The sequence below is a fragment of the Mus caroli genome, unplaced genomic scaffold (genome assembly GCF_978045245.1).
Source record: "Mus caroli unplaced genomic scaffold, Mus_caroli_1 scaffold_4, whole genome shotgun sequence".
Classification (NCBI taxonomy): Eukaryota; Metazoa; Chordata; class Mammalia; order Rodentia; family Muridae; genus Mus; species Mus caroli.
In genome coordinates this window covers 141,408,337-141,436,254 of record NW_028227259.1, presented here as the reverse complement: position 1 = coordinate 141,436,254, position 27,918 = coordinate 141,408,337, and the positions used below count along the sequence as shown (strand labels likewise).

Sequence of the window (27,918 nt, the reverse complement as noted above, 5' to 3'; positions counted from 1 at the left end):
TGCTTTTCCCACAAAGCCTCGTCACATTGGCAATGCCACCCTGCAAACAATTCAAGCCAGGAATTATCTTGTGACACGGTCACTGCTGCCCAAAAATACTATGTTGCTCAGAAGAGAAAGGGGGAGTACTGGACCATTGATCAAATTTACAGGTTCATGGGGTCAATTTCTACACAGTGGGGAGGAAAGTCCACTTGTGCTTTAGTGGGAGATGGAGCTAGCTCCCATCCCTTTCTCAGGAATAACAGGAAAAAAAGACAGAAGTTTATCAAATTTATCATCCCTTCTTCTCTAATTCTCTTCCCCCCTCCCCAATTAAAACATGTTCAGGCACAGTGGAAGGCGACAGAACCTCTTCATTTACACAATCTACTATGTATGGCTCTACAACATTGCCAAGCAGCACAAATTCAACATGCGTAACAGCGTCCACTGAGAGCAAGCACACAAGAGAAACAGATGTCACCGAACTTACAAGCAGCTTGGCACACACGTCCAAGACAACGGAAGATCCTCAGAGTATAGTGCCAAGAAATGACTTCACAACTAAAATAGGAGGCCTGAGTTCAGCTTCCACATTGGTGATGACTGGAAACTCCCGAAGTCCTGTCTCAAACAAAGGAACAGCAACTGACAGAACCAGTTCACATTTACCATCAACACCAAGGACCACTGAAGACTCTCAAAACGCAGTCCCTACAACCAATACAGTTGCAATCCTGGAAAGCTCCGTATCAACAGCTCTCACGCAGGAACGCACAACCTTCCAAAAGAACTCAACTTCAACAGAAACACCTGTATCTCCTGACATAACCCACATCCCATCCCAAATGGATGCATCTACAAACTCCCCGAGCAGCTCAGAGGCAACACATGGAACTCAACCCACCGAGAAGGTTCAAACAACAGGCTTCACTCCGGACACTATGACCATCCCAAGGAGCTCAGTTTCCACAGAAACCACTGCCCCTCCTGACACCTCCTTCATCACAGCCACAACTGAAGAACCTAACACCCGGACAAGCAGCCAGACACTTGTAACTCTACCAACTGAGAATTCTCAAACAACAGTCTTTAGTCAGGAATCTACACCCTACCCAAGCAGCACAATTTACACTGAAACAACTGTGCCTACGGACACCTCACTCACTATAACACAAACTGAGGCATCTACAACATTCCCAAGTACCCCAATTTCAACACAAGGAACTCAAGCAACTGAGACTTCCCAAACCTTCTTCAGTCAGGAATCCACAACCTTCCTTACAAGCTCAACTTGCATTGAAACAACTGCACCTCCTGATACCTCCCTCTCCCCAACCCTGGCTGAGGTAATGACAGCCTCCCCAAGCATTGCAGTTTCAACACAAGAAACTCACAGAACTGAGACTTCCCAAACAGTGTTCACACTGGGATCTACAACCTTCCCAACCAGCTCACTGTCCACACAAACAGCTGTAACTCCTGGGACCTCCCACACTTCATCTGTGAATGAACCCCCTACACCTTCCCCAAGAACCGTGGTATCAACACAGACAACTCCATCAACAGAAACATCCCGAACAGTCACCACTCAGGAACTGACATCCTTGTCAAGGAGCTCAATTTCCACAGAGGCAGGTTTACCTCCCGGAAGCCCCCACACCACATCTCACACTGAGGCATCTACACCCTCCCCAGGCAGGGAGATTTCAAAACAAGGGACTGATCACACTGAGAGCTTCCAAACAACAGGCTTCACCAAGGAAGCCACAAGTTCCCCAAAGAGCAGAATTTCAACAGATGGCAGTCAAGCGACTGACACCTCAGAAACAGTCTTCACTCAGCTGTCTACCGCCTTCCCTACAAGCTCAATTTCCACAGAAACAGCTTTTCCTTCTGACACTTCACTGTTCACAATTCTGACTGACACGGCTTCAACTTCTTCAAGTATCCCTACTTCAACACAAGAAACTCAAGCAACCAAGACACCCCAAACTATATTCACTCAGGGATCCACAACCATGCCAACAAGCCCTGTTTCCACAGAAACAGTCATCCCTCCTGACACTTCCTACACTTCAGCTGTGAGTGAGCCATCTACAACCTCCCCAAGCAGACTCATTTCAACACAAACAACTCAAAGAACAGAAACACCCCAAGCAGTCTTCACTCAGGAATCTACAACCTTCTCTAGTAGTTCAGTTTCCACAGAAACAGCTGTAGCTCCTGACACCTCCTTCTCTACAGTCCTGACTGATGTATCCTCAGCAACGACTATTTCAACAAAAGAAGTTCATGGGACCGGGACTTCCCAAACAGTGTTCACTCCGGGGTCTACAACCTTCTCAACAAGTTCATGGTCCACAGAAAGAGCTGTGACTCCTGAGACCTCCTACACTTCAGCTGAGAACGAAACCTCTACACCTTCCCCAAGCACAGAGACTTCAATCCAAGCAACACAAACAATTGGTACATCCCAAACAGTCTTCACTCAGGAATCAACCACTTTCCTAACAGAGTCAATTTCCACAGAAACAGCTGTATCACCTCAGATTACCCATACCACATCTCCAGCTGAGGCTTCTACAACATCTCCCGGCAGCCCCATTTCAACACAAGAAACTCAACCCACTGAGACCCCCAAAACCATCTTCACTCGGGAAGCTACTACCTATCCAACCAGCACAATTTCCACAGAAACAGCTGTACCTCATCACACCTCACCCTCCACAGCTCTCACTGATACATCTTCAACCTTCCCAAGTACCTCAATTTCAACCCAAGAAACTCAAGCAGCTGAGACTTCCCGAACAGGTTTCACTCGGGAATACACATCATTGACAAGGAGCTCAGTTTCCACAGAAACCACTGCCCCTTCTGACACCTCCTTCACCACAGCCACGACTGAAGAACCTAACACCCGGACAAGCAGCCAGACACTTGTAACTCCACCAACTGAGAATTCTCAAACAACAGTCTTTAGTCAGGAATCTACACCCTACCCAAGCAGCACAATTTACACTGAAACAACTGTGCCTACGGACACCTCACTCACTATAACACAAACTGAGGCATCTACAACATTCCCAAGTACCCCAATTTCAACAAAAGGAGCTCAAGCAACTGAGACTTCCCAAACCTTCTTCAGTCAGGAATCCACAACCTTCCTTACAAGCTCAACTTGCATTGAAACAACTGCACCTCCTGATACCTCCCTCTCCCCAGCCCTGGCTGAGGTAATGACAGCCTCCCCAAGCATTGCAGTTTCAACACAAGAAACTCACAGAACTGAGACTTCCCAAACAGTGTTCACACTGGGATCTACAACCTTCCCAACCAGCTCACTGTCCACACAAACAGCTGTAACTCCTGGGACCTCCCACACTTCATCTGTGAATGAACCCCCTACACCTTCCCCAAGAACCGTGGTATCAACACAGACAACTCCATCAACAGAAACATCCCGAACAGTCACCACTCAGGAACTGACATCCTTGTCAAGGAGCTCAATTTCCACAGAGGCAGGTTTACCTCCAGGAAGCCCCCACACCACATCTCACACTGAGGCATCTACACCCTCCCCAGGCAGGCAGATTTCAAAACAAGGGACTGACCACACTGAGAGCTTCCAAACAACAGGCTCCACCAAGGAAGCCACAAGTTCCCCAAAGAGCAGAATTTCAACAGATGGCAGTCAAGCGACTGACACCTCAGAAACAGTCTTCACTCAGCTGTCTACCGCCTTCCCTACAAGCTCAATTTCCACAGAAACAGCTTTTCCTTCTGACACTTCACTGTTCACAATTCTGACTGACACGGCTTCGACTTCTTCAAGTATCCCTACTTCAACACAAGAAACTCAAGCAACCAAGACATCCCAAACTATATTCACTCAAGGATCCACAACCATGCCAACAAGCCCTGTTTCCACAGAAACAGTCATCCCTCCTGACACTTCCTACACTTCAGCTGTGAGTGAGCCATCTACAACCTCCCCAAGCAGACTCATTTCAACACAAACAACTCAAAGAACAGAAACACCCCAAGCAGTCTTCACTCAGGAATCTACAACCTTCTCTAGTAGTTCAGTTTCCACAGAAACAGCTGTAGCTCCTGACACCTCCCTCTCTACAGCCCTGACTGATGTATCTTTAGTCTCCCCAGCAATGACTATTTCAACAAAAGAAGCTCATGAAACTGGGACTTCCCAAACACTGTTCACTCTGGGATCTACAACCTTCTCAACAAGTTCATGGTCCACAGAAAGAGCTGTGACTCCTGAGACCTCCTACACTTCAGCTGAGAACGAAACCTCTACACCTTCCCCAAGCACAGAGACTTCAATCCAAGCAACACAAACAATTGGTACATCCCAAACAGTCTTCACTCAGGAATCAACCACTTTCCTAACAGAGTCAATTTCCACAGAAACAGCTGTATCACCTCAGATTACCCATACCACATCTCCAGCTGAGGCTTCTACAACATCTCCCGGCAGCCCCATTTCAACACAAGAAACTCAACCCACTGAGACCCCCAAAACCATCTTCACTCGGGAAGCCACTACCTATCCAACCAGCACAATTTCCACAGAAACAGCTGTACCTCATCACACCTCACCCTCCACAGCTCTCACTGATACATCTTCAACCTTCCCAAGTACCTCAATTTCAACCCAAGAAACTCAAGCAGCTGAGACTTCCCGAACAGGCTTCACTCGGGGACCTACAACCTTGCCAAGGAGCTCAACTTTCAAAGAAACAGTGGTCTCTTCTGACACTCCCTACACTTCAGCTGTGAATGAGGCTTCTCCAACCTTCCCAAGTAACCCCATTTCAACAAAAGAAATTCTAACAACAGCGACATCCCCAACAGTCTTCACCCAGGAGTCCACAACCTTCCCTACAATCTTATTTCTCACAGAAGCAGGTGTACATCCTGAGATCGCCACATACCAACCTGAAGGATCTGCAACACCCCTAAGCAACCCGATTTCAACACAGGGAACTCAACCCAGTGTGCCGGTCCAAACAACAGTCTTCCCTCCGGAAATCATGACCTCCCAAAGCAGCCCAATTTCAACAGAATCTGTTGTATCTCCTGAGATCAGCCACACCTCAGCCTTGACTGATGCATCTGCAACCTCCTCTCCATGCAGTCCAACTTCAACCCAAGCCACTCAAGCCACTGAGACGTCTCCAACAGTCTTCACTCGGGAATCTCCAACCTTTCCAAGCAGTGGGATTTCAACGGACACAGGTCACCCCCCTATGAGCTTTCAATATACCATCCTTCCTGCAGTGTTTTCTCTCCCACCATCATCAGAACCATCCTCGGCATTTACCACTCTGCCACCAAGTAAGTTTCATGGGATGGACTCTTTGTTTCTCCCTTAGATCTTAGCTCTTAATCATCTGGGTTTTTTTTTTTTTGTTTTGTTTTGTTTTTTTGTCTCCATGGGGTCATGTTGCATGGTTCTGACCTATACAGCTCTTGGTGTGTATTTCTAGCTCTGATAGGTGTTGTCTTTGGTATGGGGTTAGCGACACTGGAACAGCATTTCAGTATGCTTAGGCTGTGTTCGATCTTACGATCCTTTTGTTTCAGCCTCTTGAGTGTTGTGATTACAAGTATAAGTCGTCATGCCCAGCATGCTGGTATTCTTCTTGTTGTTGTTATTAGCTACATAGGGTTTCTTTCTTTCTTCCTTCCTCCTTCCCATCTGCTCTATTTCTTTCTCTCTTTCTCTCCCTTCCTTCCTTCCTTCCTTCCTTCCTTCCTTCCTTCCTTCCTTCCTTCCTTCCTTCCTCTCTCCCTCTCCCTCTCCCTCTCCCTCTCCCTCTCCCTCTCCCTCTCCCTCTCCCTCTCCCTCTCCCTCTCCCTCTCCCTCTCCCTCTCCCTCTCCCTCTCCCTCTCCCTCTCCCTCTCCCTCTGTTTCTTGTATCCTTCAATCCCTTTTGGCTGTGAGTGAGCCATCTACAACCTCCCCAAGCAGACTCATTTCAACACAAACAACTCAAAGAACAGAAACACCCCAAGCAGTCTTCACTCAGGAATCTACAACCTTCTCTAGTAGTTCAGTTTCCACAGAAACAGCTGTAGCTCCTGACACCTCCCTTCCTTCCTTCCTCTCTCCCTCTCCCTCTCCCTCTCCCTCTCCCTCTCCCTCTCCCTCTCCCTCTCCCTCTCCCTCTCCCTCTCCCTCTCCCTCTCCCTCTCCCTCTCCCTCTCCCTCTCCCTCTCCCTCTCCCTCTCCCTCTCCCTCTCCCTCTCCCTCTCCCTCTCCCTCTCCCTCTCCCTCTCCCTCTCCCTCTCCCTCTCCCTCTCCCTCTCCCTCTCCCTCTCCCTCTCCCTCTCCCTCTGTTTCTTGTATCCTTCAATCCCTTTTGTCTTGCGCTTTCTCCACTAGTTCCTTGGAACGAGGTGGGAATGTAAGACTGTACCATCATCTTCTCCCGTCCCCCTTGTTAAGGGCAGGGCCATGATGACACCTTGCTGGGAGCGAGTGTTTTTGTCCCTGGAGCTTTCTCAATGATGTTTTTGAATTCTGTCCTTTCCCAGAGGACTGCAAGAATGGAAAGTGGAATGGAAGACAGTGTGAATGCCAACCAGGCTACACGGGTCAGCTCTGTGACTCCACCCTGTATTCCTTCCCAGTAGGTAATGACTCCTCTGAGACCTGCAGTCCTCCCTGTGCCCCTTGACCTTTACAGTGAGATGGCCATGTCAGACTGACTGACCGTTCCCATGGCTTCACTATAGAGAGAGGAGGCAATGCTATTCCTGTTCTGGCACTCCTTCCCCTCTAATAGGAGGATTCTATTCTAGCCCTTTGTGCACCTTCCACCTGACTTCCTGGGTTTTCATCTGGCCATTAGCTCTGTGATAGCAAGAGACAAGGGCTGGGGAGAGAGAGTTCTATTCACAGTGCAATTATGGACACCCGAGTCTCAATTCCCAGAACCAATGTGAAACTCTGGGTATAATGCTATGTGCCTGTAACCTGACAAGAAGACACACAGAGCTCTGGCTCTTGCTGACCAGCCATTCTAGCCCAATTGCTGAGCTCCAAATCCAGGGAGAGACTCGGTCTCAAACACTAAAGAGTGGGGATGGAGGAAGATGAACATGCACATGAATGGACACACACACACACACACACACACACACACACAGTGAGGGTGGGGGAGGAGTCTTAGCCACCTTCAACTGACTCTTGAGTTTCTATCCTTTTTATCCCCTCCATGATACCAACAGGAGAAAGTTTTACCCACCCCAAAGACATTCCCCAGGGTCCTAAGGGTTGGCGTCTCATGCACCATGTTGCCTGGTCTCACAGAAATCCCCGAGGTTATCCACGCTACAGTGACCGTGTTGGTAAAAGTGATTGAACGGAACATCACAGCTGACATGAGGAACGCATCCTCCCAGGCCTACAAGAACTTCACAGACCTCTTCGTGAGCCAGGTGGGAGCAAGTCCTCAGTCAAGTGAGGTCCATGGTTACCTATCCCAGTTTCTCATCTTATGAGCCTGTCACCTCCCAGAATTCTGAGATATAGTCCTCTCAGAGCACCCAGCCTTGAGCCCTGCCCCATCCAGCTCCCATCAGAGGGAGCATCCTGCCCTTTTCCTTTCTCTTTCCTATGGACTCCACCAACATCAGCCTGGAGCTGCCTAGGACATACTCCAGCCCTGTGTCATCTCTGTTGTTGTTGTTGTTGTTGTTGTTGTTTTCAGATGAATAAAGTTTACAAGGGCGATGACCTCCCCCAGTACAAAGAAGTGATCATTAGAGAACTGCTGTGAGTGTTGAGGGTGAGGGGGGGGGGTCCCTCTTTCTCTCCCTATTGCTTCCTTATACCCTGAGGTTAGGCTATCAACATCTGTATGGTCCAGGGGAACTTCAGCCCTGAGTCACGTATTGTTTGTTCATCGTGGTTACTCATTCACAATCTGTTCATTCATTCACAAAACTTGTCACGGACCCATAAATTCATCATTGATTCATCCACCTGTCATTTGTTCAACAGCCCATTCATATCTCATTTGCTCAGTCACTTGTTCATTACTCCGTTCATTGAAGTTCTATCATTACTGTCCATCTACTCATGACATCTATTCGTTCCGCACACATTTATTCATAATCTTGTTCGTTCATTTGTTCATGTCTGTCCACTATATATGCTCATTCTTTTTCCATTATTCACCATGTTTATTCATTCACCGTTAGTTCATTCATTCATTCACTTTGACAGTTATTCCATTTTTCATTCAGCCACAATTTATTAAAAGCCAACCCTAGCTGAGGGTCACAGGCTTGTAATAGCAGACTTGGAAACTTATGACGACAGGAAGATCAGAAGTTGAAGGCCAGCCTGGGCTACACTGTGAGTTCCAGGCCAGCCCGGGCTATGTGAAGAAACCCTGCATCAGCAAAACAGAACAGAAGAAAGAAAAATAAATGAATTATGTAGCTGCTTGGAATCCAGTATTCAACTCTTCCTAGAGTACAAAATGACAGAGCATAGGGGGTGGGCACCAACTGAAGTTTAAGGAGGAGTGTTCAGAATGGAGTAGGGAAAGAGTTACAGTGGGGAGGGGTGAATTCTATAAATTTGAAAATGCACACAATAGCTGCAGTGTAAGTTAAAGAAATGGCTCATGCCAATCAGAGAGACTGTCATTATCAGCAGTTGGCCTGCAAGGGACAGCATTTGATTTGCAAGTGACGGGATCTGATTAGCTCTATCTGGCTGCAGGGTAGAGAAAGGATGGCCAGAAGTCTACATTGGAGGTGACGGTGTCAGAGGCTAGAGAGAGGACAAAAGGTATCCTGTGGGAAAGCTCTTGAGCAGTAAGGTTTTTCCATAAGGCCACGGGGACTTGCAGAGAGAAAGAGGGAAGGGGGTAAGAAATAAGACAGAATTCTGAGCTGCTAAGGCATGGGTAAGAAATAAGACAGAATTCTGAGCTGCTAAGGCATGGTGCCTGTGCTTGGATGAGGGCTTTGAAGAAGAGAAAGACTGCTGGCCTCTCCTGCTGGTGGCCATGACAGATGACTTACCCTGTCTCAAAATGGCTCCCCTCAGCAGCATCACTGGCTACATATGAGGGGCTTTGAGATTAGGGTCCCACTTTTTAACAGGAACTCATTATTTCTTATTCCTCCTCCTCTCCTCTTTTCTCCCCCTCTTCCTCCTTTCTCTCTTCCTCTTCTCCTTTCCCTCCTTCCCCAAGCACTGGGTTAAGACATCAGCCACCACATTCAACTGTCTCAGACTCCACCACTCTCCTTTCCACCAATTTCCAGTCCCAGCAACTCATCTTCACCCAGTTGATTTTTTTCTAGATGATCATTTTTTATTAGATATTTTCTTCATTTACATTTCCAATGCTATCCCAAAAGTCCCCCCATACCCTCCCCCCACCCAATTGATTTTTATTACATTATTGTGTGTGGTGTGTGTGTGTGCAACAAATGTATGCATGTACATGTGCACACTCAAGGAAGTATGGAGGTCATGGGATAACTGGGAGGAGTTGTGTATCTGCTTCTATCGTGTGGATATGGGAAATGAACTCAGGTCACGTGGCTTGGCTGTAACTGCCTTTACCTACAGAGCTACTGAGATTATCTAAGCCTCTATTATTAGAGATAAAATTCATTTGTGACAAGCTGAGATTTATTGATCTTGAATTGTTTTGCTTAAATTACTGGCTCTCTGTAATTTTTGTAGCTGCTCAAGGGTGGGGTCATCTTTCTTTTCCTTTTCCTCTTTCATTTCCTTTCTTCTCTTTTCTTCTTTCTTTTCCTTCCTTTACCTCTTCCCTTCCTTTCTTTCTACCCTCCCTCCCTCTTTCCTTCCTCTCTTCTTTCCTCTGTTCCTTCCCTCCCTCTTTCCTTCCTCTCTTCTTTCCTCTGTTCCTTCCCTCCCTCTTTCCTTCCTCTCTTCCTTTCTCTGTTCCTTCCCTCTCTCCTTCCTCCCTTCCTCTCTTCTTTCTTCTGTTCCTTCCCTCCCTCTTTCCTTCCTCTCTTCTTTCCTCTGTTCCTTCCCTCCCTCTTTCCTTCCTCTCTTCTTTCCTCTGTTCCTTCCCTCCCTCTTTCCTTCCTCTCGTCTTTCCTCTGTTCCTTCCCTCCTTCCTCCCTTCCTCTCTTCTTTCCTCTGTTCCTTCCCTCCCTCTTTCCTTCCTCTCTTCTTTCCTCTGTTCCTTCCCTCCCTCCCTCTTTCCTTCCTCTCTTCTTTCCTCTGTTCCTTCCTTCCCTCCTTCCTCCCTTCCTCTCTTCCTTCCTCTGTTCCTTCCTTCCCTCTTTCCTCCCTTCCTCTCTTCCTTCCTCTGTTCCTTCCTTCCCTCTTTCCTCCCTTCCTCTCTTCCTTCCTCTGTTCCTTCCTTCCTCTCTTCCTCTGATCCTTCCTTCCCTCCTTCCTCTCTCCTTCTCTTCCTTCCTCTCTTCCTTCTTTCCCTCTTTCTTCCCTTCCTCTCTTCCTTCCCCACTCCATTCCTCCTTTCATTTCTTTTGGCCTTTGAAACAAGGTCTCAATATGTAGCCCAGGTTAACCTTGAACCTATGACCCTTCTACCTCAGCCTTCTAAGTGTTGGGACTCAAGGTGTATGCCGCCACACCCCACAGGAATTCTCTTCTTTCCATCCCTCGGGTCAGCCTCCCCTCTCCCCTCTTGCTACCTTTGTCTTCCTTGCTGGGTGTCGGTGATGTGGGGGAAATGTTGAAGTCTCTCCTGCTTGCAGCAACGGCAGCATCGTGGTGGACAATGGTGTTGTTCTAGAGGCAAAATACACCCCAGAGTATAAGACAGTGTTCAGAAATGCCACGGAGATTGTGAAGGACAAAATCATGAATGAGACGAGCGCAATCGCAACTGACCTCTATCAGTGCCGATGTAAGTCCTCTTGAAACTCTTCTCCTTCAGTAGGAAGAAACCTGCGTCTCTGCTTCCTCTTCTCTTCTTGCTTGGAGCTCTGGAGTCCCCACCAAGGCAGGAGGATGGCAATGAGTTCAGAGCTAGTCTGGGACTCACAGTGAATCCTAGGCTTAAGGTTTCTTCTGCAGCCCTCACTGCTCTTGCAGAGGAGCTCTGTTCTGTTCCCAGCACCCAGGTTGAACAGCTCATAGCTACCAAAAAGTCCAGCTCCAGAAGACCCAATGCGGTCTTCCACTCTCCGCAGCCATTCCCACATATGTGAACACACACACACACACACACACACACACACACACAGAGGGAGGGAGGAAGGGAGGGAGGGAGGGAGGGAGAAAGTAGAGGAGGGAGAGGAGGAAGAGGGGAAGAAGAAAGGGAGGGAGGGAGAAAAGGAAGAGGAAGGAGAAAGAAGGAGCCCTGGTGGGAGAAGGGGTGGATCCCTGGTGGGAGAAGGGGAGGAGTCCTGGTGGGAGAAGGGGAGGAGCCCTGGTGGGAGAAGGGGAGGAGCCCTGGTGGGAGAAGGGGAGGAGTCCTGGTGGGAGAAGGGGAGGAGTCCTGGTGGGAGAAGGGGAGGAGTCCTGGTGGGAGAAGGGGAGGCCTGGCTGTTGACAGACAGGCAGAAAGAAGCCTTTGTGGTTTTTGTTGTGTTTTTCTCCTCTTTTATTTCCGACAGATCACATACTGTGCTACAATGGTAACTTCACCACGGTGGACGAGGACTCTCTAACCTTCAGCTTCAACCCTGCTGGTGAGCTGAGCGGCCCCTCAGAGCTGTGAGCAGCAGGAGCAGATGGAGTGCCATGGTAAACAGTGATCCAGAGAGAGTCCTGGCTGACTCTAGTTGCCATCCCTCCCCCTGTAGAGTACTGCTTCCAGAATGCTGCCAAGGACTTCGGCCACTACTTTTACCCCGAGGATCTGGACGGGACGCTGACCTGCGTGAACAATTGCACTCAGGGGACTAAGTCACAGCTCAACTGTAGCCCAGGCTACTGCCAGCTGCTGCACTCAGGGCCCCAATGCGTGTGAGTGCCTACCTTTTTGATCCCCGCACTCACTCCTTCTCCTGATGAGAGGGTGCTTCCTGCCCCCATGGTCTCCTATAGGGCTGTTTCACCATGCCCTGTGGATCATAGATCTGTTCTGCACCCCATCTACCCCCAGTTTCTCTTGCTGCTGGTGGGTGAGTTGCTCAAAACAACTGTATCTAGTGACAGAGATGCTCAGAAGGACGCTCCCCTGCCTTACACATCTCCCTTCCTTTTACAGGGTTCTCCCATCACCCTCTGCCCCCATGAGAGTGATGGGTAGGCACGGGGTGTAGATTCAGGCATTCAACAGTCCAGCCAGCACTATCCAGAGAGGGTTCAAGTTATTTGCCCCACCATCCTGTAATCTGTCACTCCTCTCTTCCTTTCAGCTGTTCATTCCTTCCTTTTTCCTTCTGTTCTCCTTCCTCCCTTCTTTATTTCCTTCCTTCTTTCTTCCCTCCTCCCTGCCCTTTCATCTTCATGTTTTTAGACCGGGAGTCTCAGTAGCACAGGTTGAACTGGCAGACACTGTGTAGCCCAGACTGGCCTCAACCTTAAACCAATCTTCCTTCTTCTACTTCTACCTCCCAGAGTGCTGGAATTCCAGTCCTGACCCATTGTGCCCAGCTTAATCATTAAATTAATGATCTATAGTTCATTTAAGTTAATCAGCCTAACAACCTCTCAGCCGTGACCTAGCGGCTCCAGTTACCAAGATAAATTCAATAATTATTATAAAGTTCAAAATATCAAACACGATAACAACCCCATTCTGGTGCCAGCTGATGGGACGTTAGACATGTAAGCAAGCACAGGGAGAGCCAGGAGGGGACACTCAGCTCCCTGGAGTGTCTCCGAGTTCCCCCTCAGTCCTTACAGATTCAGGGACCCTGCCCTCCCCCCCCCCCAACACACACAAATCTACCTTTAAGAGACATGCCTGGGCTTTAGGAATTTACTTTCCCTTCGTTTCAGACCTGGTTTCAGGGACCTCCCCTGAGCCTCTGTGTGTCCTCAGGTGCCCCAACACAGACACCCACTGGTACTGGGGAAAGACTTGTGAGTCCAGAAGGAGTAAGAGACTCGTGTACAGCCTCGTGGGCACTGTGCTGGCGCTGCTACTTGTCCTTGTGATCACCTTGGCTGTCACCCTCAGCTGCTCGCAGAGAAGAAAGCACAGGTGAGCTCATGAGGCCAGCAACCATGGTGACACAGCTAGAGGACCCGGGTGATGACACCCCACCCGGAAGTCACGGTCTGAGTGTTCTAGTGCTACATTTTTTCCAGCCTGGCAGTGAAGAAATCAGCTAAGGCCAAACAAAGTGTCTAGCTCCACCCATTCACCAAGGGTGGCTTTTTTTTATCTGATAGGGTAGAATCGTCTCTTTGAGTGAGAAATGGAAACAGAAACTAAAGCACTGAAATAAGATTATACAATAAAATTATATTTTTATTATCTGCTGCCTTAGAGCTCAACAAGGAAGCTGGGACTTAATCAGATGGGCTGAGCTGTATCTTCCAGGAATTGCCAAGAAATATCCGCTAGAACACCTGGGCTAGAAGTGGGCAGAAGGGACTACTGCTATGTCCCCATTTCACACCTGAGGAGACTGAGGCCTATTAGGGAACTGAGGGATATTTGGGGAGCCTGGTTACTGCCCCTGGAGATGGAGAAACCAGCGTGAGGCTAGTCTTCACTTCCTCTGGACATGACTTGGAAGGGTAGAGATGTGACTGATCCCTCAGGGTCAGAGTCCCCGCCCACCCCTCTCCCATGCAGCTGCTCCCTGACAACACTACTGTTTGCAGGTCAACATATGACCTGTCTCAAGCACGGCATCGAGAAGCTCTTCCTGGAACCTTCCAGAGCACAGGTGTTTGGGAAGGTAACTGTTCCGGGGGGAAGGGGGCAGGCAGGGAAGGTGCAGTGGCCATGAAGGGATGACACTCATCCTGATGACGGCTCATGTCCCATGGTCCTCTGCATCTCAGTCCTCTTACCCCTTGCTATCCCGTGGTCCCTTATCCCACGGTCCTTCCCTAGCCCTCACTCAGGCCTCTCTCCAGACTTCCTTTTTATTACGTTCATCTAGTGGGGTTGTGGGGGGGCACATGCATATCATGGTGTGTGGGCAGAGGTCAGGAGACAACTTTCAGAAGTTAGCCCTTCCCTTCCATCATGTGGGTCCCTGGATGGGACTCAGGTCTCCTCACCCATCTCACTAAATTGGCTTTTGACCTTCCCTCCTTCTTTTAGCTTCTCCCCATCAAGTTCCCCAGGGCCTCTGAGCATTCTCCCCCCTCCAGGTCTCTAGCATACATCACACCACTATTTGGAAAGTTCCATCCCCCACCACCTATACCAGCACCAAACTAATTGTTTCCATAACTTGTTTGTGACCCCTGCCCTCTCTAGGGACCCCTTCCACCCCACCTGCACTTTGCCCTTTAGTGTCCTCTGATTCCTGAGCAAGTCAGGCCCCCCTGGGGCTGTGTCTGCCCACGTCTCTGTCCACACCATATAACTTCTTCTGTAGACAGTATGGCTGCCTCTGCCCAGTTCCCCACTAAGCTGGCTTGGACTACCCACCTTCCCAGTATGTGTGTGTGTGTGTGTGTGTGTGTGTGTGTGTGTGTGTGTGTGTGTGCAGAGGTCAGACTCGGGTTGTTCTTTAGGAACTGCGTGAATTATTTTTGGGAACAAGGGCCCTCACAGGACCTTGGCACTCACAGATTGGGTTAGGCTGGCTGGCAGGAGAGCCATGTGAATCCACCAGTCTGTTTCCTCAGAGCTAGGGTCATAACATCACACCACACCCAGCTTTTCATGTGGATTCTACTCTGATGATCAAACTCAGGTCCTAAGTATTCACTTTTACCAGCTGAGCCATCTCTTCAGCTTCCCTTCCCCTCAATTTGTCGCTGTCACTGCGTAGCCCATGGTAATCTCAAACTAACAACTGTGTAGTCTAAGTTGGCCTTGAACTTCAGGAACCTCCCAAGAGCCAGGATACGAGCGTGCATCACCACACCCACAGCCTCTACTTCCTAGATTTTTTTATGACCCCCCCCTTATGGACCACCCCTTTCTAGTGATTCTGGGTAGGCTCGGAGTCGTCTCCTGCCCCCCACAAGACAAGGTGTCAGAAACACACAGCCTCTCTATGGAGCACCGAGTACCTCTCCAGCCTGCCGGCAACCCCACCCCCTTCAGACAGCCTCATCTGGTTGCCTCTCTATTTCTCATCCCCTGAGCCATCTCATCCTCTCACAGTGACCCCATGTGGTTTCAGTGCCCAAGCTAGGACCGGAGTACGTGGGAGCTCGCTGGGGATTTCTGATTTAAGCCTGAGTTTCTAGGCAGCAGCTCGGAAGTTAGCTTCGTATTCCTGCAAACAGCCCCTGAGCGGACAGAGAAAGGGCCTTCCATGCCAGAGACGCTGTTTAAGAAAAGGCCTCAGCCGGGCGTGGTGGCGCACGCCTTTAATCCCAGCACTTGGGAGGCAGAGGCAGGCGGATTTCTGAGTTCGAGGCCAGCCTGGTCTACAAAGTGAGTTCCAGGACAGCCAGAGCTACACAGAGAACAGAGAAACCCTGTCTCAAAAAACCGAAAAAAAAAAAAAAAAAAGAAAAGGCCTCTCTGTGTCTGTCACATACCTATAATCCCAGCACTAGGGAGGCAGATGCAGACCAGTCAACAGTTAGTTCAAGGTCATTTTCTGTTACATAACAAGTTTGAGGCTAGCTAGTTTACATGTCTCAAGGGGGGGTAGGGAGAGAGAGAGAGAGAGAGAGAGAGAGCGCTCTGGAGGGTTTTGATCAGAGTATGTGGTGGTGTATATTTGTTCATTCATTCGTCTAGAAGAGGGTCTCACTATGTAGCCCAGGCTAGCTCTGAACTCACAAGTTTTCTACCCAGTCTGCCAAGCAGCTGAGTTGACAGGAGTATACACCACCAAGGCCATGGATGAACTTTAAGTGGTTCACTCAGGTGGATCTGGGGGAATGATATGGAAGATGGGGTCATAGTGAGAGGATGAGATGGTTCAGGCGATGAGAGATAGAGAGGCAACCAGATGAGGCTATCTGAAGGGGAGCGGGGTTGCCAGCAGGACAGAGCATCTGAGGCTGACCTTGGAGTATGGTGGCTGCTGCCTGAGTTTGGCATCCAGTAGGGAAATCTGTGGGGCACACTGACTCCCTGGACCTGGGGGGAGGAGTTGCTGAAGGGGATAGCTCTTTGACCTGAATATAGCACTGGGAGTCTTGAAGGGGAAAAGGCAGGAATAGCAATGAAAGGGAAGGGGACTCCTGGAACCATCCAGAAGTACAGGCATTACAGGAAACACTCTAACACACCCATTGAGGAGTGGCCAAGCTGTTAAGAGAACAAAACAAAACAAAACAAAACCAAAAAATCGAACCTAGCCTGGAGTCCAGGAAACCAGGAACGTCTGCAGGGTTCTAGAAGAGGGAATCGATGTCGTTGGCAAATAACAGAGCCACAGGGATGACTTCTCAAGGAGACCTAGGTTGTCTGCTGTGTTTGCTGTTGCTAAGGGCCGGGCAGGTGAGGAGGATAGGATGTGACTCAACTGGCTGCCACCAGCTCCACTCCCATCCATCCCTCCCACCGACGACAGTTGCTCCCCATGGGTGTGACTTGTGACCCCTGGTACATAGTACACTGTGGGTAGGGAATGCTATTCTGGTGTCCCTTCCCTGGTTGGTGTCCCTGCCTCACCCCATACCAGCTCCCAGGCTCACATCATCCCCACTAAGCCTCCATCAAGGAATGAATAGTTGAAACGGTGATCTTCACTTTCCTGGACCCTTCATCCCACACACATCCCACCTGTTTGTGGGCGTCCCGGCCTCCTCTGGGGAGACCCCTCTTACACCCCATCTTTCCCTACAGCTGACAGTCTGAAAGAATGGCCTTGAGAAAGGGTACAGCCACTTCCGGCCAAACCTGGAGAACGTGGACTTGAAAACCAAGGTGTAGCAGTTCAGAGTTTCTCCCACCCTGGAACTGACTGCCCCTCTCTCCTACCCTGGGTTCCCCTATTCCCACCCTCCCTAGCTCCTCCCAGTCCTTGTTGGCTTCATCTTTGTCTCCTATTCCCTAACTCAACATTCAGAGGCCCAAGGTGGTGGAGTCAGCAGTCCTGAGAGGGCGGGAGGCGCCTACTCCCTCATCCCCCATCCAAACGTAGACAAGAGAGGGACAGGGTCCCCACTACCACTATTCCTGCTTGGCTAAGATGAAGCTGACACCAGGTCCCAAAGCTAGTCTGTGATTCACTGCTGGAAGACTTATCAAAACAGCAGAGAATAGAGGACGGAACCAGGTACCTCCTCTCCCTCCTCCTCACCGTCGCCTCCGTGTTCCAGGAACCCAAAGACTTCTAGGCACCTCAGCATCTTTGTTCACATGGAGGTATTGCCCTGCTCTGGATTTTCCCTATTAATAAAGCAATCCTTTAAAGAAGAGTCTTAGGTTTGTTTTTTTCTCTCCCTGATATGTGTGTGGGGGGTCGGGGGTAGATCGTCTTCTGGGTGTCACCTGGGAGCAATGGAGGGAAATAGCTTGTGCCCCCTTCTGAGCAGAACAGTCTTCCCAAGATTAAACATTCCCAGCCCTTGCCTCTTCCAACGAGGGCAGCGCCAGGTCCATCTCTGCCTGAGGTTGTGTGAGGGCAGACTAACCCAGGACCAGGCCTTGGGGAGAGAATTCCTCAGGTCCAAGAGCGGCAGGTGGGAACCCCCAGGAGGCTAATCAATGAGTGCTTGGCTCCACTGTTCTTCAGGATGACCAAGGTCACTGCAGGTGACCATGGGGATGGTAAGAGAGCCTTGCTTACCTCAGCTCACACACTTCAGGACTCCTGATCATCCCAGGGCATCATAACTTTCACTCCGTGTCCTGCTGGGGGAACCTATAGAACCAAGAGAGGGCTTGAGGAGTGGTGGATATTCTTGACGGGGACTGGGGCTAAATCCAGGATATTCCTCTCTCTGGCTAAGACGCTCCCTTTTTTTTTTCCATCTCTGTGGAAGAACCAGGAACACTATCCTTTTCTTCTTGCTAGCTGCAGCACCACCCCTCTTACTGAAGTGATAAATCTCATAACCTGAACACCTAGGCACTTGAATGGCCAGGAAAGGGAACCGCTCCCTTTGCTCTTTGGCCCAGAGTGGCCAGCACCCCCTTCGTCATACGGGAAGCTCTCGGATGGATCCCTAGTCACACTTACACCGCCACCCCCCGCCCCGGGCCCTCAGTATCTCAGAGGTCAAAGGTCTCTTGTCTGTTTTTATTTCTGGGGTTCCCAGGTTCACATTCATTTTGCCAGCTTCCAAGAAGAGCGCATAGCAGGCTCTGCCATGTCGACGCGAAGGTGGGTGAGGCAGACTGCCGCGCTCTTCCTGCTGGCTTTCATCCTCCACTCCCTGCCCCGACACATTGCTGCTGAGAATGGTGAGTAGCTAGCTTCCCATCCCTGCTGCCTGAGCACCTTGCCCACAAGACTGTATCCCTGATCTGCCAGACTCCAGGGCAGAGCTCACTCCTCTGTTAAGGGCAGCTGAGACAACTTCCACTTGGAGCTCAACCTCAGCCTTCCCTGAACATCTTTCCTTTCCTCAAATGAGCTTTGGGGAAAGAGCAGTTTGCCTCTCTGGGCTGTCCCCAGGGAGTGACAGTAACAGGCATCAGTTGACATAGCTGCTTGAATTAAACAGAATCCTCCCTTTGACGTAGGGTAGACAACCAGCCATGATAAATTGAGCCTGTGTTTATCTTCTGAGTGTACCCATCTTATCTCTCATCGGAGCCGAATGCCCCCAAGGTCTTCGTGTGTGTGGAGAGGGTGGAAGACAAAGTTGAATCATGATATAGACCAGGCAGACCTAAAACTCACAATGTGACCTATTCTTACACTCCTGCCTCAGCCTGCCAAAGACTGGGATGGTACACTTGACTTTGCAGTTCTTCAGACAACACAAGACATCTATCTCTTCCTTCTGGCTTCTCTAACTTCTGTCCTGGTCATCATTGTAGTCTTTCTTCTTTCTTCTTCTTCTTCTTCTTCTTCTTCTTCTTCTTCTTCTTCTTCTTCTTCTTCTTCTTCTTCTTCTTCTTCTTCTTCTTCTTCTTCTTCTTCTTCTTCTTCTTCTTCTTCTTCTTCTTCTTCGCCTTCTTCTCCTTCTTCTTCGCCTTCTCCTCTACCTCCTTCTTCCTTTTCTTTTCTTTTCTTTTCTTTTTTCTTTCTTCCCCCTCTCCTTCCTTCTCCCTGCTTCTCTCCCTCTCTCTGTCCCCATCCTTGTCACTCTCCCTCCCCCCCACCCTCAGTGTCCTTCTGCCTTTCAAGCAGAGGAAGCCTCAGAACCACAGCAGGGTAGAACGCCTGAAGCCCCCGTCTCGTCTCTGACTTTCTCATGAACTAGCATGCGTTAGAGTCAGCCCAACTCCTCTCTGTTCTCTCTCCTCCTCTGAAAAGACAAGGGTTTGTCCATGCTGTGTGGGGAAAGCCTGTTATCCCTAATACTTTGGAAGTTCAAGACCTACTATAGACTGAGTTCAAGGCCACCCTCAGCAAATTAGTGAGACCCTGTCTCAAAATAAAAAGTAAAAATAGGGATGGGAGTGGGGTGAGGTAGCACAAGCCTTTAGGACTTGGGAGGCAGAGGCAAGTGGATCTCTATGAGTTCAAGGCCAGACTGCTCTAGAGAGGGAGTCCCAGGACAGCTAGAGCTACAGAGACTCTGTCTCAAATAGATAGATAGATAGATAGATAGATAGATAGATAGATAGATAGATAGATAGACAGACAGACAAAACAAAAAAGAGGACTGAAGATGTAGCTCAGGGGCAAAGCACTTTCCTAGAATTCTCCAGTGTGGTACTAGGGCACGGCTCAGCAGTAGATCACCTGGACAGAACGCCAAGCCAGGGAGCAGGCTGGTAAGATACAGTTCAGTGGTAGAACGATTGCCTGGCATGTGTGAAGCCCTAGGTTGGGATTTCCTTTTCATCTTTGTGTGTGTGTGTGTGTGTGTGTGTGTGTGTGTGTGTGTTTTACTTTAAAATTTTATTAGACATTTTCTTTATTTACATTTCAAATGTTATCCCCTTTCCTGGTTTCCCCTCTGAAAAACCCCTATCCCTTCCCCCCTCCCTCTGCTCACCAACCCACCCACTCTCACTTCCTGGCCCTGGCATTCTCCTACACTGGGGCATAGAGCCTTCACAGGGCCTCTCCTCCCATTGATGACCGACTACATATGCAGCTAGAGCCATGAGTCCTACCATGTGTACTCTTTGGTAGGTGGTTTAGTCCCTGGGAACTCTGGAGGTACTGGTTAGTTCATATTGTTGTTCCTCCTATGGGGCTGCAAACCCCTTCAACTCCTTGGGTCCTTTCTCTAGCTCCTTCATTGGGGACCCTGTGCTGAGTCCAGTGGATGGCTGTGAGCATCCACTTCTGTATTTGTCAGGCACAGGCAGAGCCTCTCAGGAGACAGCTATATCAGGCTCCTGTCAGCAAGCACTTGTTGGCATCCACAATAATATCTGGGTTTTGTGACTGTATATGGGATGGATCCCTAGGTGGGGCAGTCTCTGGATGGTCATTCCTTCAGTCTCTACTCCACACTTTGTCTCTGGAACTCCTTCCATTGTTATTTTGATCCCTCTTCAAAGAAGGATTCTTTTTCATCTTAAAGTTCAGTTTGCTTATGTGCATCTGATATGGTTATGGATATGTGATATGGTTATGGATATGTGATATGGTTATGGATATGTGATATGGTTATGGATATGTGATATGGTTATCTGATATGGTTACCCACAAAGACCAGAAGGGAATGTTGAGTTCCTTGAGCAGGAGTTACAGATGTCCTTGGCAGTGGCAGGAAAGGGTGTAGCTACAGAAATAATTCCATTATCTCAGCTATGCCCTGCCTGGAAGATGCCCTCTTATCTTGCTCCTATATCTGGATATATGAGATATCAATAGGACACAATGTCCTCTGGGCTGGCCTAACCCTGTTTAGCCTTAACGATTACCCTCTTGTCCCCACACCCATGATGACAGTGACTAAGGCCTAGAGTTTCCTGTCCACCACAAGTGCCTTCGACCACCACCTTCGCTGTTCCCAGGCACTTGTCCTGCCCTTAATCTCTATCACTGTTCTGCTCAAGGGTTGCCATAGCAACAACCTACAACCTGGAAGGCTTAGAATGGCAGGTTGTTCTTCTCACAGTTCTGGCAGTAGGGATGAAGCAGGGTGCTCAGCTCTTGTTGTTGTGGTGGTGGTGGTGGTGGTTGTGGAATTAGACTCAGCTCTGTCATTCCATCATGTGGGATCCAGGGATACAACTCTGGCCATCATGGTAGGCGCCAAGCAGTTTTATTTGCTGAGCCAGCTCGGCAGCTCGCCTCACTCATGTAGAAGGCAACGCTGCAAGGGTCTGTCCCCGAGACTCTAATGGCTGCTGGCAAATCTGTTGACGTTTCGTGACCCTCATCTGCCTCTGCTTCCTTAGACCCCATGGCATCCTCCACGTGTCTACATCAGTCTTGGGTCCTGGTCTTCCTACGGACACTGGTGGTGTTGGGTTAAGGATCGTGTGTGTGATCTCATTTGGACACAGTACCTTGCAAAGACTATTGTCAAATATGGCTGCCCATGCTGGCAAAAATAGAACAAAACAGTCAGAGGTCTCCTGAGGTGCTGGGGATAGGGTTTCAATTAGAATAACAGGAAAAGAATGGTGGGAGACAGGCGATGAGGTAGTGTCTTGGTTCTTCTCCTCTTGTTTCCTAGGCCCCTCTACCACCTCCCGTCTCTCCCTTCCTCCCTTCCTTCTTTCTTCCTGTGGCACTGGGGCTCCAACTCAGAGCTTCATGCAAGCTAGCCAAGCACTCTACCATTGAGCTGTAGCCCCAACTCAAGGTTTTCCTTAAAACAGTAATTGCTAGGCTATCGAGAATTTACCTGGCTCAGCAGGTAAAGCACTTGTCAAGCCTGATGATCTGAGTCCGACCCCTGGGTCCTACATGGTAGAAGGAGGGAACTGTCTCCTGAAAGTTGTCCTCTGCCTTCCATCCATGTGCAGTGGCACACAAGATCACCCATAGAGAGATGGATGGATAGATAAATAGATAATAAATCAGTGTAACAAAGATTGTAATAATCACTGCTGGCCAGAAATAACACTGGGGGAGGTTAGCTTGTGGGGAGGAAGCAGAAGGGACCCCAGTCATTTTTGTCAGGTTCATGTATTGTCTTGTCCTTTGTCTGTTTGGCATTTTCCTGCCTCTCTTCAATTCTAAAATCCTCTTTTAGCCTCAGCCTGGGCAATCTATTCCTTAATACTTGGTCAAGATTTAAAGTGAAAAATAAACTAATAAAATTAACCGTAAGATCTGAATTGGCTGGCTTGGAACCATTGTGAAGTCTGATGCAGGAAAGGAGTGAACTGGGGGTCACGCTAGCCTACCTAGTAAGACGAGGTCTCAGAAAACAGAAATAGACTGCCCAACAGAAGCAAACAAAAGAGGGGTTTTCACCTGCCCACATAATTTGCTGTGTGCATTATAGGCTAGGACCTGCAAGTGAGGAAGGGAGGGGAGGGAAGGAGAGAGAGAGAGAGAGAGAGAGAGAGAGAGAGAGAGAGAGAGAGAGAGAGAGAGGGATTTCTGAGTTTTGATCACCTTGCTTATCTCATTATTATATCATCCAAGTCCACTCATTTTCCTAAAATTCCATGAATTTGTTTTTCTTTACAGCTGAGTAATATTCCATAATGCACATATGCAATATATCAACAGCTGTTAAGTGTGGATATGATATTAAAAAGCTATTTTTTCCAGTTTCAATTGTTACTGTGTGTGTGCATGTATGTCTGTGGTGTGTGTGTGTGTGCGTGCGTGCATGCGTGCGTGCGTGCGTGCGTGTGTGTGTGTGTGTGTGTGTGTGTGTATGTGCATATGCGCGCACTCGTGTGAAGTGCAGAGAAAAATGTAACTGACAGCCAAAGAGTAAAACCCTAAGCGAAGCTCTGTGGCTTCAGAACGGCCGTTCTGACGGGTGTTTGAGGAAACACCCAGTTTAAAGAAACCACTGAAACACCTGCCTGGGGCAAAAACTGGCGGTGTGATGTTTTTATTTGTGAGTTCATTACAGATGGCGACTTTTATTGGGGGGAAGGGATCCCGAGAGATTGCTGAGCCCCAAAGGGCTCGTCTTGTAGGCACAATGACCTAAGCTTGATTCCCAGAACCCACAGAAAAAAGTCTGTGGTGGGGGCTGGGGCGATCTCAGTGGATAAGAGCGCCCCCATCCGGAGGTTCACAAAGCCGTAACTGCAGCTGCAAGGGGATTTACCGCCCTCTTCTGGCCTCTTCGGGTACCTGGACACACATTGACTCAGCCACAGTCACAGCCACGTACACAGAGGTAGATAACATCTTTTTAAAAAAAATGCCAGGCTTGGTGCACATTTACAACCAGGGAGGCAGAGACATGAGGACCCTGCGGCTCTCTGACTGTCAGCCTAGCCTACCTTGGCTAGTTTAGGCCAATGGGTGGTCTTGTCTCAAAAAACAAAAAAACGAAAAACACCAACAAACAAACGAACAAACAAAAAAGAGTGCATAGCCCTGATGAATGATAGTCAAGTTTGTCCTGTGGCTTTCATGGGCATGTATATATATATATATATATATATATATATATATATATATATGAACATATACATATTCATAATACACACACAGGCACACACACACACACACATACACACACACCACCCTCCAAAAAGCAGAGTCAACGTGAAGATCTCTAGAGAAATGATCTTGCTGGACAGACTGACAGCCTGGTGTGTCTTGTGGTGTCCCCCAGCCTGTCCCTGGCCTGGTCCACTCTCTTTCCTCCACCCGCCCATCCCCTTTGCCCCACCAGCTGGAACTTCCTTTAGCTCTTCCCACTACTTGGGAGATGGTGAGGTCAGGGTTACTGAGAATGGCACAGGAGTCTCTGACCTTGATCCCTGGTCCCTGACCCTGCTCCCTTGTGTGTGTCAGGCAGGGACAACCCGGGTGGTTATAGAGAAACCTGTTGTAGGCCTGGACCTTTGGTCCGTTTCTGTTATAAAAACCAACTACTTCTGGGAGCCACTGAGCCATCTCACCCTCCCTCGTGATGCTTTTCTCCCTAACCTCTGACCTGTCCAAAAGTATCCCTTGAACCGAAAGACCTCAGTGACCCCATGGCCCTCAGATGACAGGCCTAGAGCGGCTCACCTGGCCTTAGACTCCCCAAGTAATCAAGGTTGGCCATGAACTTAAGGTGCCACCCTCCACCTTCCAAGGGCTGGGACAGCAGGGGATAGAACTCAGGTTGTAAGGCTTGGAGCCAATCATCTTTACCTAGTAAACCACCTTGCTGGCCCCTAATCTGTTTCTTTTTGAGTGAGTTTTAATTGTTTGTCTTTCAAGAAATCGGTTCATTTAGCCTAAGTGGTGAAAGGTCCTGAAGACAGCTGAGTATGAAATTGCCTCATTTCGGATGAAATAGAAACATTTTGGACATTTCCTTCCTTCATTTTGTGTTAGGAGCGAGGTGAACTTCTTGAACAAGTAAACCTAGAGTTATTTTGTGTTTGTGATTTTGCGGACATTATTTTTGACATATCTTTTGGTTTCCTTACTTTTCTTGAATTCAATTACTCATGCATTATGCTGCTTAAAATTGTCCAAAATAATTTTCATAACTAATAATTTTTTTTGTCCAATGCTGAAGATTGAAGTCTGGAGAGCTAAGCACATACTAGGCAAGCACTCTCTCTCCCTGAGCCACGCCCCCAGCCCCTCACTGGGGGATTCTAGGCAGGGGCTCTACCACTGAGCCATGGCCCCAGCCTCTCCCTGGGGATTCTAGGCAGGGGCTCTACCACTGAGCCACGCCCCCAGCCTCTCCCTGGGGGATTCTAGGCAGGGCCTCTACCACTGAGCCACGCCCCCAGCCCCTCACTGGGGGATTCTAGGCAGGGGCTCTACCACTGAGCCACGCCCCCAGCCCCTCCCTGGGGGATTCTAGGCAGGGGCTCTACCACTGAGCCACGCCCCCAGCCCCTCCCTGGGGGATTCTAGGCAGGGGCTCTACCACTGAGCCACGCCCCCAGCCCCTCCCTGGGGGAGTCTAGGCAGGTGCTCTACCACTGAGCCACGCCCCCAGCCCCTCCCTGGGGGATTCTAGGCAGGGGCTCTACCACGGAGCCACGCCCCCAGCCCCTCCCTGGGGGATTCTAGGCAGGGGCTCTACCACTGAGCCACGCCCCCAGCCTCTCACTGGGGGATTCTAGGCAGGTGCTCTGGCACTGAGTTATATCCTCTACCCTGTTCTCTTCCCCAAATTCTTCTAATTTTTGTTTTCAAATAGGGTCTCAGTAAATTGCCTAGGCTGGATTTGAACTGTCCCAACTTCGAGGGACAGTCGAACAGGGTCTGAGGATCCACCTGTGGAGAGAATGGGGGACAAGAAACACAAAGATCAGACAGCAAGTTTGATTGATCAAGCTGACAAATTTTATTTTTCCCAGGCAGGTTTTATACCCAGTAGAAGCAGGATATGGGGAGGGGGGTGATGCAGAATGGCTTTGTTTCTGCACCTGTTCCCAAAAGCAGGATATTGGCTAGGTAAAAAGTTCAGCAGGAGGAACAGAACAGAGTGGGTTGCTAGGTCCCTGTCCACAAGATCTATAGCTATTTGTTCTTAACTGGGGGTAGTATTTTCCCACAGAGGACTCAACTTTTTCCCACAGAAATCTCAACTAAGCCAGTACTTTTCCACTAAGGCCAAGACTTTGTAAGCACTTATGGCTGACAAGGCAGTTAACATTCAAACACGGTCGCTCCCGACATTGAACTTGTTATATAAACGAACAGACCTCAATTTGTGTGTGATCCCTAAAGGCCTGAGTCACCATGTCATGCTGCCACTCTCTATCACAAGGTCATCATGTGTCCTGTGAGCTGCAGGCTTCTCCAGCCTGGCCCAGGGGAGCAGCAATGTCCCCTGTCTGACAGTCAGTTCCCGTTCCTTCTCATCTGTTCTTACAGTCTCTCTGGCCTCAGAGTCACACACTGACCCTTACTGGGTTTAATCATCCCAAAGGAGAAGCCAGGGCTGGTCTCTGAGGTCTCTGTGTATCTCTCCGTCCTAGTTAAGGTTACTCTTGCTGTGATGGGTCACCATAACCAAAGAAAGGAACGAGCTGATTCAGCTTACACTTCCAAACCACTGTCCACCGTTCAAGCAAGTCAGGACAGGAGCTCCAGCAGGGCAGGAACCTGGAGGCAGGAGCTGATGCAGAGGCCATGGAGGGGTGCTGCTTACTGGCTTGCTCCCTATGTCTTACTTAGCCTGCTTTCTTACAGAACCCAGGACCACCAGCCTAGGGTTGGCTCCACTCACAATGGGTTGCGCCCTCCCACATCAGTCTCTAATTAAGAAAATGCCCTACAGGCTTGCCTACAGCCAGATATTATAGAGGCATTTTCTCAACTGAGGCTCCCTCTTCTCCAGGGACTCTAGCTTCTGTCAAGCTGACATAACATTAGCCAGTACACATTCTCTGCTAACAAAGCTCTGACTGTAAACTCTGGGGCATCCATTTCTTGAGTCTCATCACAGTATCTCCGGTAGTCTTCATGGCTCCACCTGCCTTCAACTCTCCTCATTGCTTCCAGAATATCCCTCCAGGCCAATAAGCTTCATGTCACCCAAGAGTCATTATCCTTTTCCGTCTGGCATCCTGTGTATTGAAACATTACTTTCAGGGACAGGGGAGACAGGGTAGCCATGTAAAGTGCCTGCCATATAAGCTTGGACACTTGAGTTCAATGCCAGTACTCACGGAAAAGCCCGGTATGGCGAAGTGCGTTTGTAACCCCAGCATCGAGGGTGCAGAGACAGGCAGGTCCCCCAGGCATCCTGGTTATTGAGTCTAGACAAACAGCAAGCCCTGGGAGAGTCTGTCTCAACAAGGTGAATGGCTCCTGAGAAATGACACTGGAGATTAACCTCTGGCGTTGGCATGAGTGTGCACTGCACATGTGTGTGCACCTACACTCTCATATACATGGAAGTGATTTCCATGTCTTTTGCATTGCTGGGTGCTTATGGGGGTGTCGTAGGTATGTTTATATTGCTGTGCTCTTTGGCTGGCTCAGGGCTCTGTCTGCAGCTCTTCTTGGCTGACTTCCTACAGCTCTGACATCTCCAACACCTTGGGGTCTCCAGCGGAACCCAAGCTTCACCTTCACAACTTCCCACAAGGCTTCATCAGCTCCCCTAACCTCAGAGGAAAACCCCACATCCCTTTTACTCTGGGATCCTTCATGACTGCCAAGACAGAACCACTTGGCTAATGCTGCCAAGTTCCATTTCCTTCTTGGGGTGGGATCTGCTCCTTGTCCTTGAATTGCATTGCCTGAGCTTTAGTTTATTGTTGCTCTTTAAATCTTGAGACAGCTCAGGGTATACAGGTATATAAAATAGATCTACAAATCAAACATTAACTCATAGTAAGTCATAAAGAAATTTACCTTAAAACAATTATCTGTATAATACATAGTTTTGCAGTTTATTGAAAATGAAAGCAAATTTACCTGCCAATGAAATGGGTGTGCTTGTTTGTCTAGCATGATACAGCTTTAAGATATATAAACTTGATACTAGTTTAATAGAGAAATATTAAATCTTTGCTTTCCATAACTAAACCACTATTTTCCACAAGAACACAACATATATGCTTTTATAGATATGTTTGTGTGTGCCCACATATGTGCACGTGTAGGTGAAAGGTGTTGGTGTCTTCCTCAATTCCTCATCATCCTTTTTTTTTTTTTTTTTTTTTTTTTTTTGCAAGGTCTTACTATGTAGCCCTACAGGGC

General features: G+C 48.9%; 2 protein-coding genes across 2 annotated transcripts in view; both read left to right on the top strand.

Annotated features, from left to right (window-relative positions):
- The window catches only part of LOC147005380 (uncharacterized), a 39,016-nt gene extending 21,658 nt beyond the window's left edge, over positions 1-17,358 (top strand). Inside the window, 12 exon segments of the mRNA XM_085837339.1 lie at positions 331-5,340; positions 6,544-6,642; positions 7,322-7,449; positions 7,722-7,786; positions 10,732-10,883; positions 11,596-11,670; positions 11,785-11,947; positions 12,972-13,133; positions 13,763-13,839; positions 16,872-16,887; positions 16,889-16,943; positions 16,945-17,358. Coding sequence (XP_085693465.1) covers positions 331-5,340; positions 6,544-6,642; positions 7,322-7,449; positions 7,722-7,786; positions 10,732-10,883; positions 11,596-11,670; positions 11,785-11,947; positions 12,972-13,133; positions 13,763-13,839; positions 16,872-16,887; positions 16,889-16,943; positions 16,945-16,989 — 6,047 coding nt within the window. The 3' untranslated portion in view covers positions 16,990-17,358.
- Positions 17,359-18,340: 982 nt separating this feature from the next.
- The window catches only part of Muc17 (mucin 17, cell surface associated), a 46,468-nt gene continuing 36,890 nt past the window's right edge, over positions 18,341-27,918 (top strand). Inside the window, exon 1 of the mRNA XM_085836389.1 lies at positions 18,341-18,434. Coding sequence (XP_085692515.1) covers positions 18,341-18,434 — 94 coding nt within the window. The remainder of the gene's footprint in view (positions 18,435-27,918) is intronic.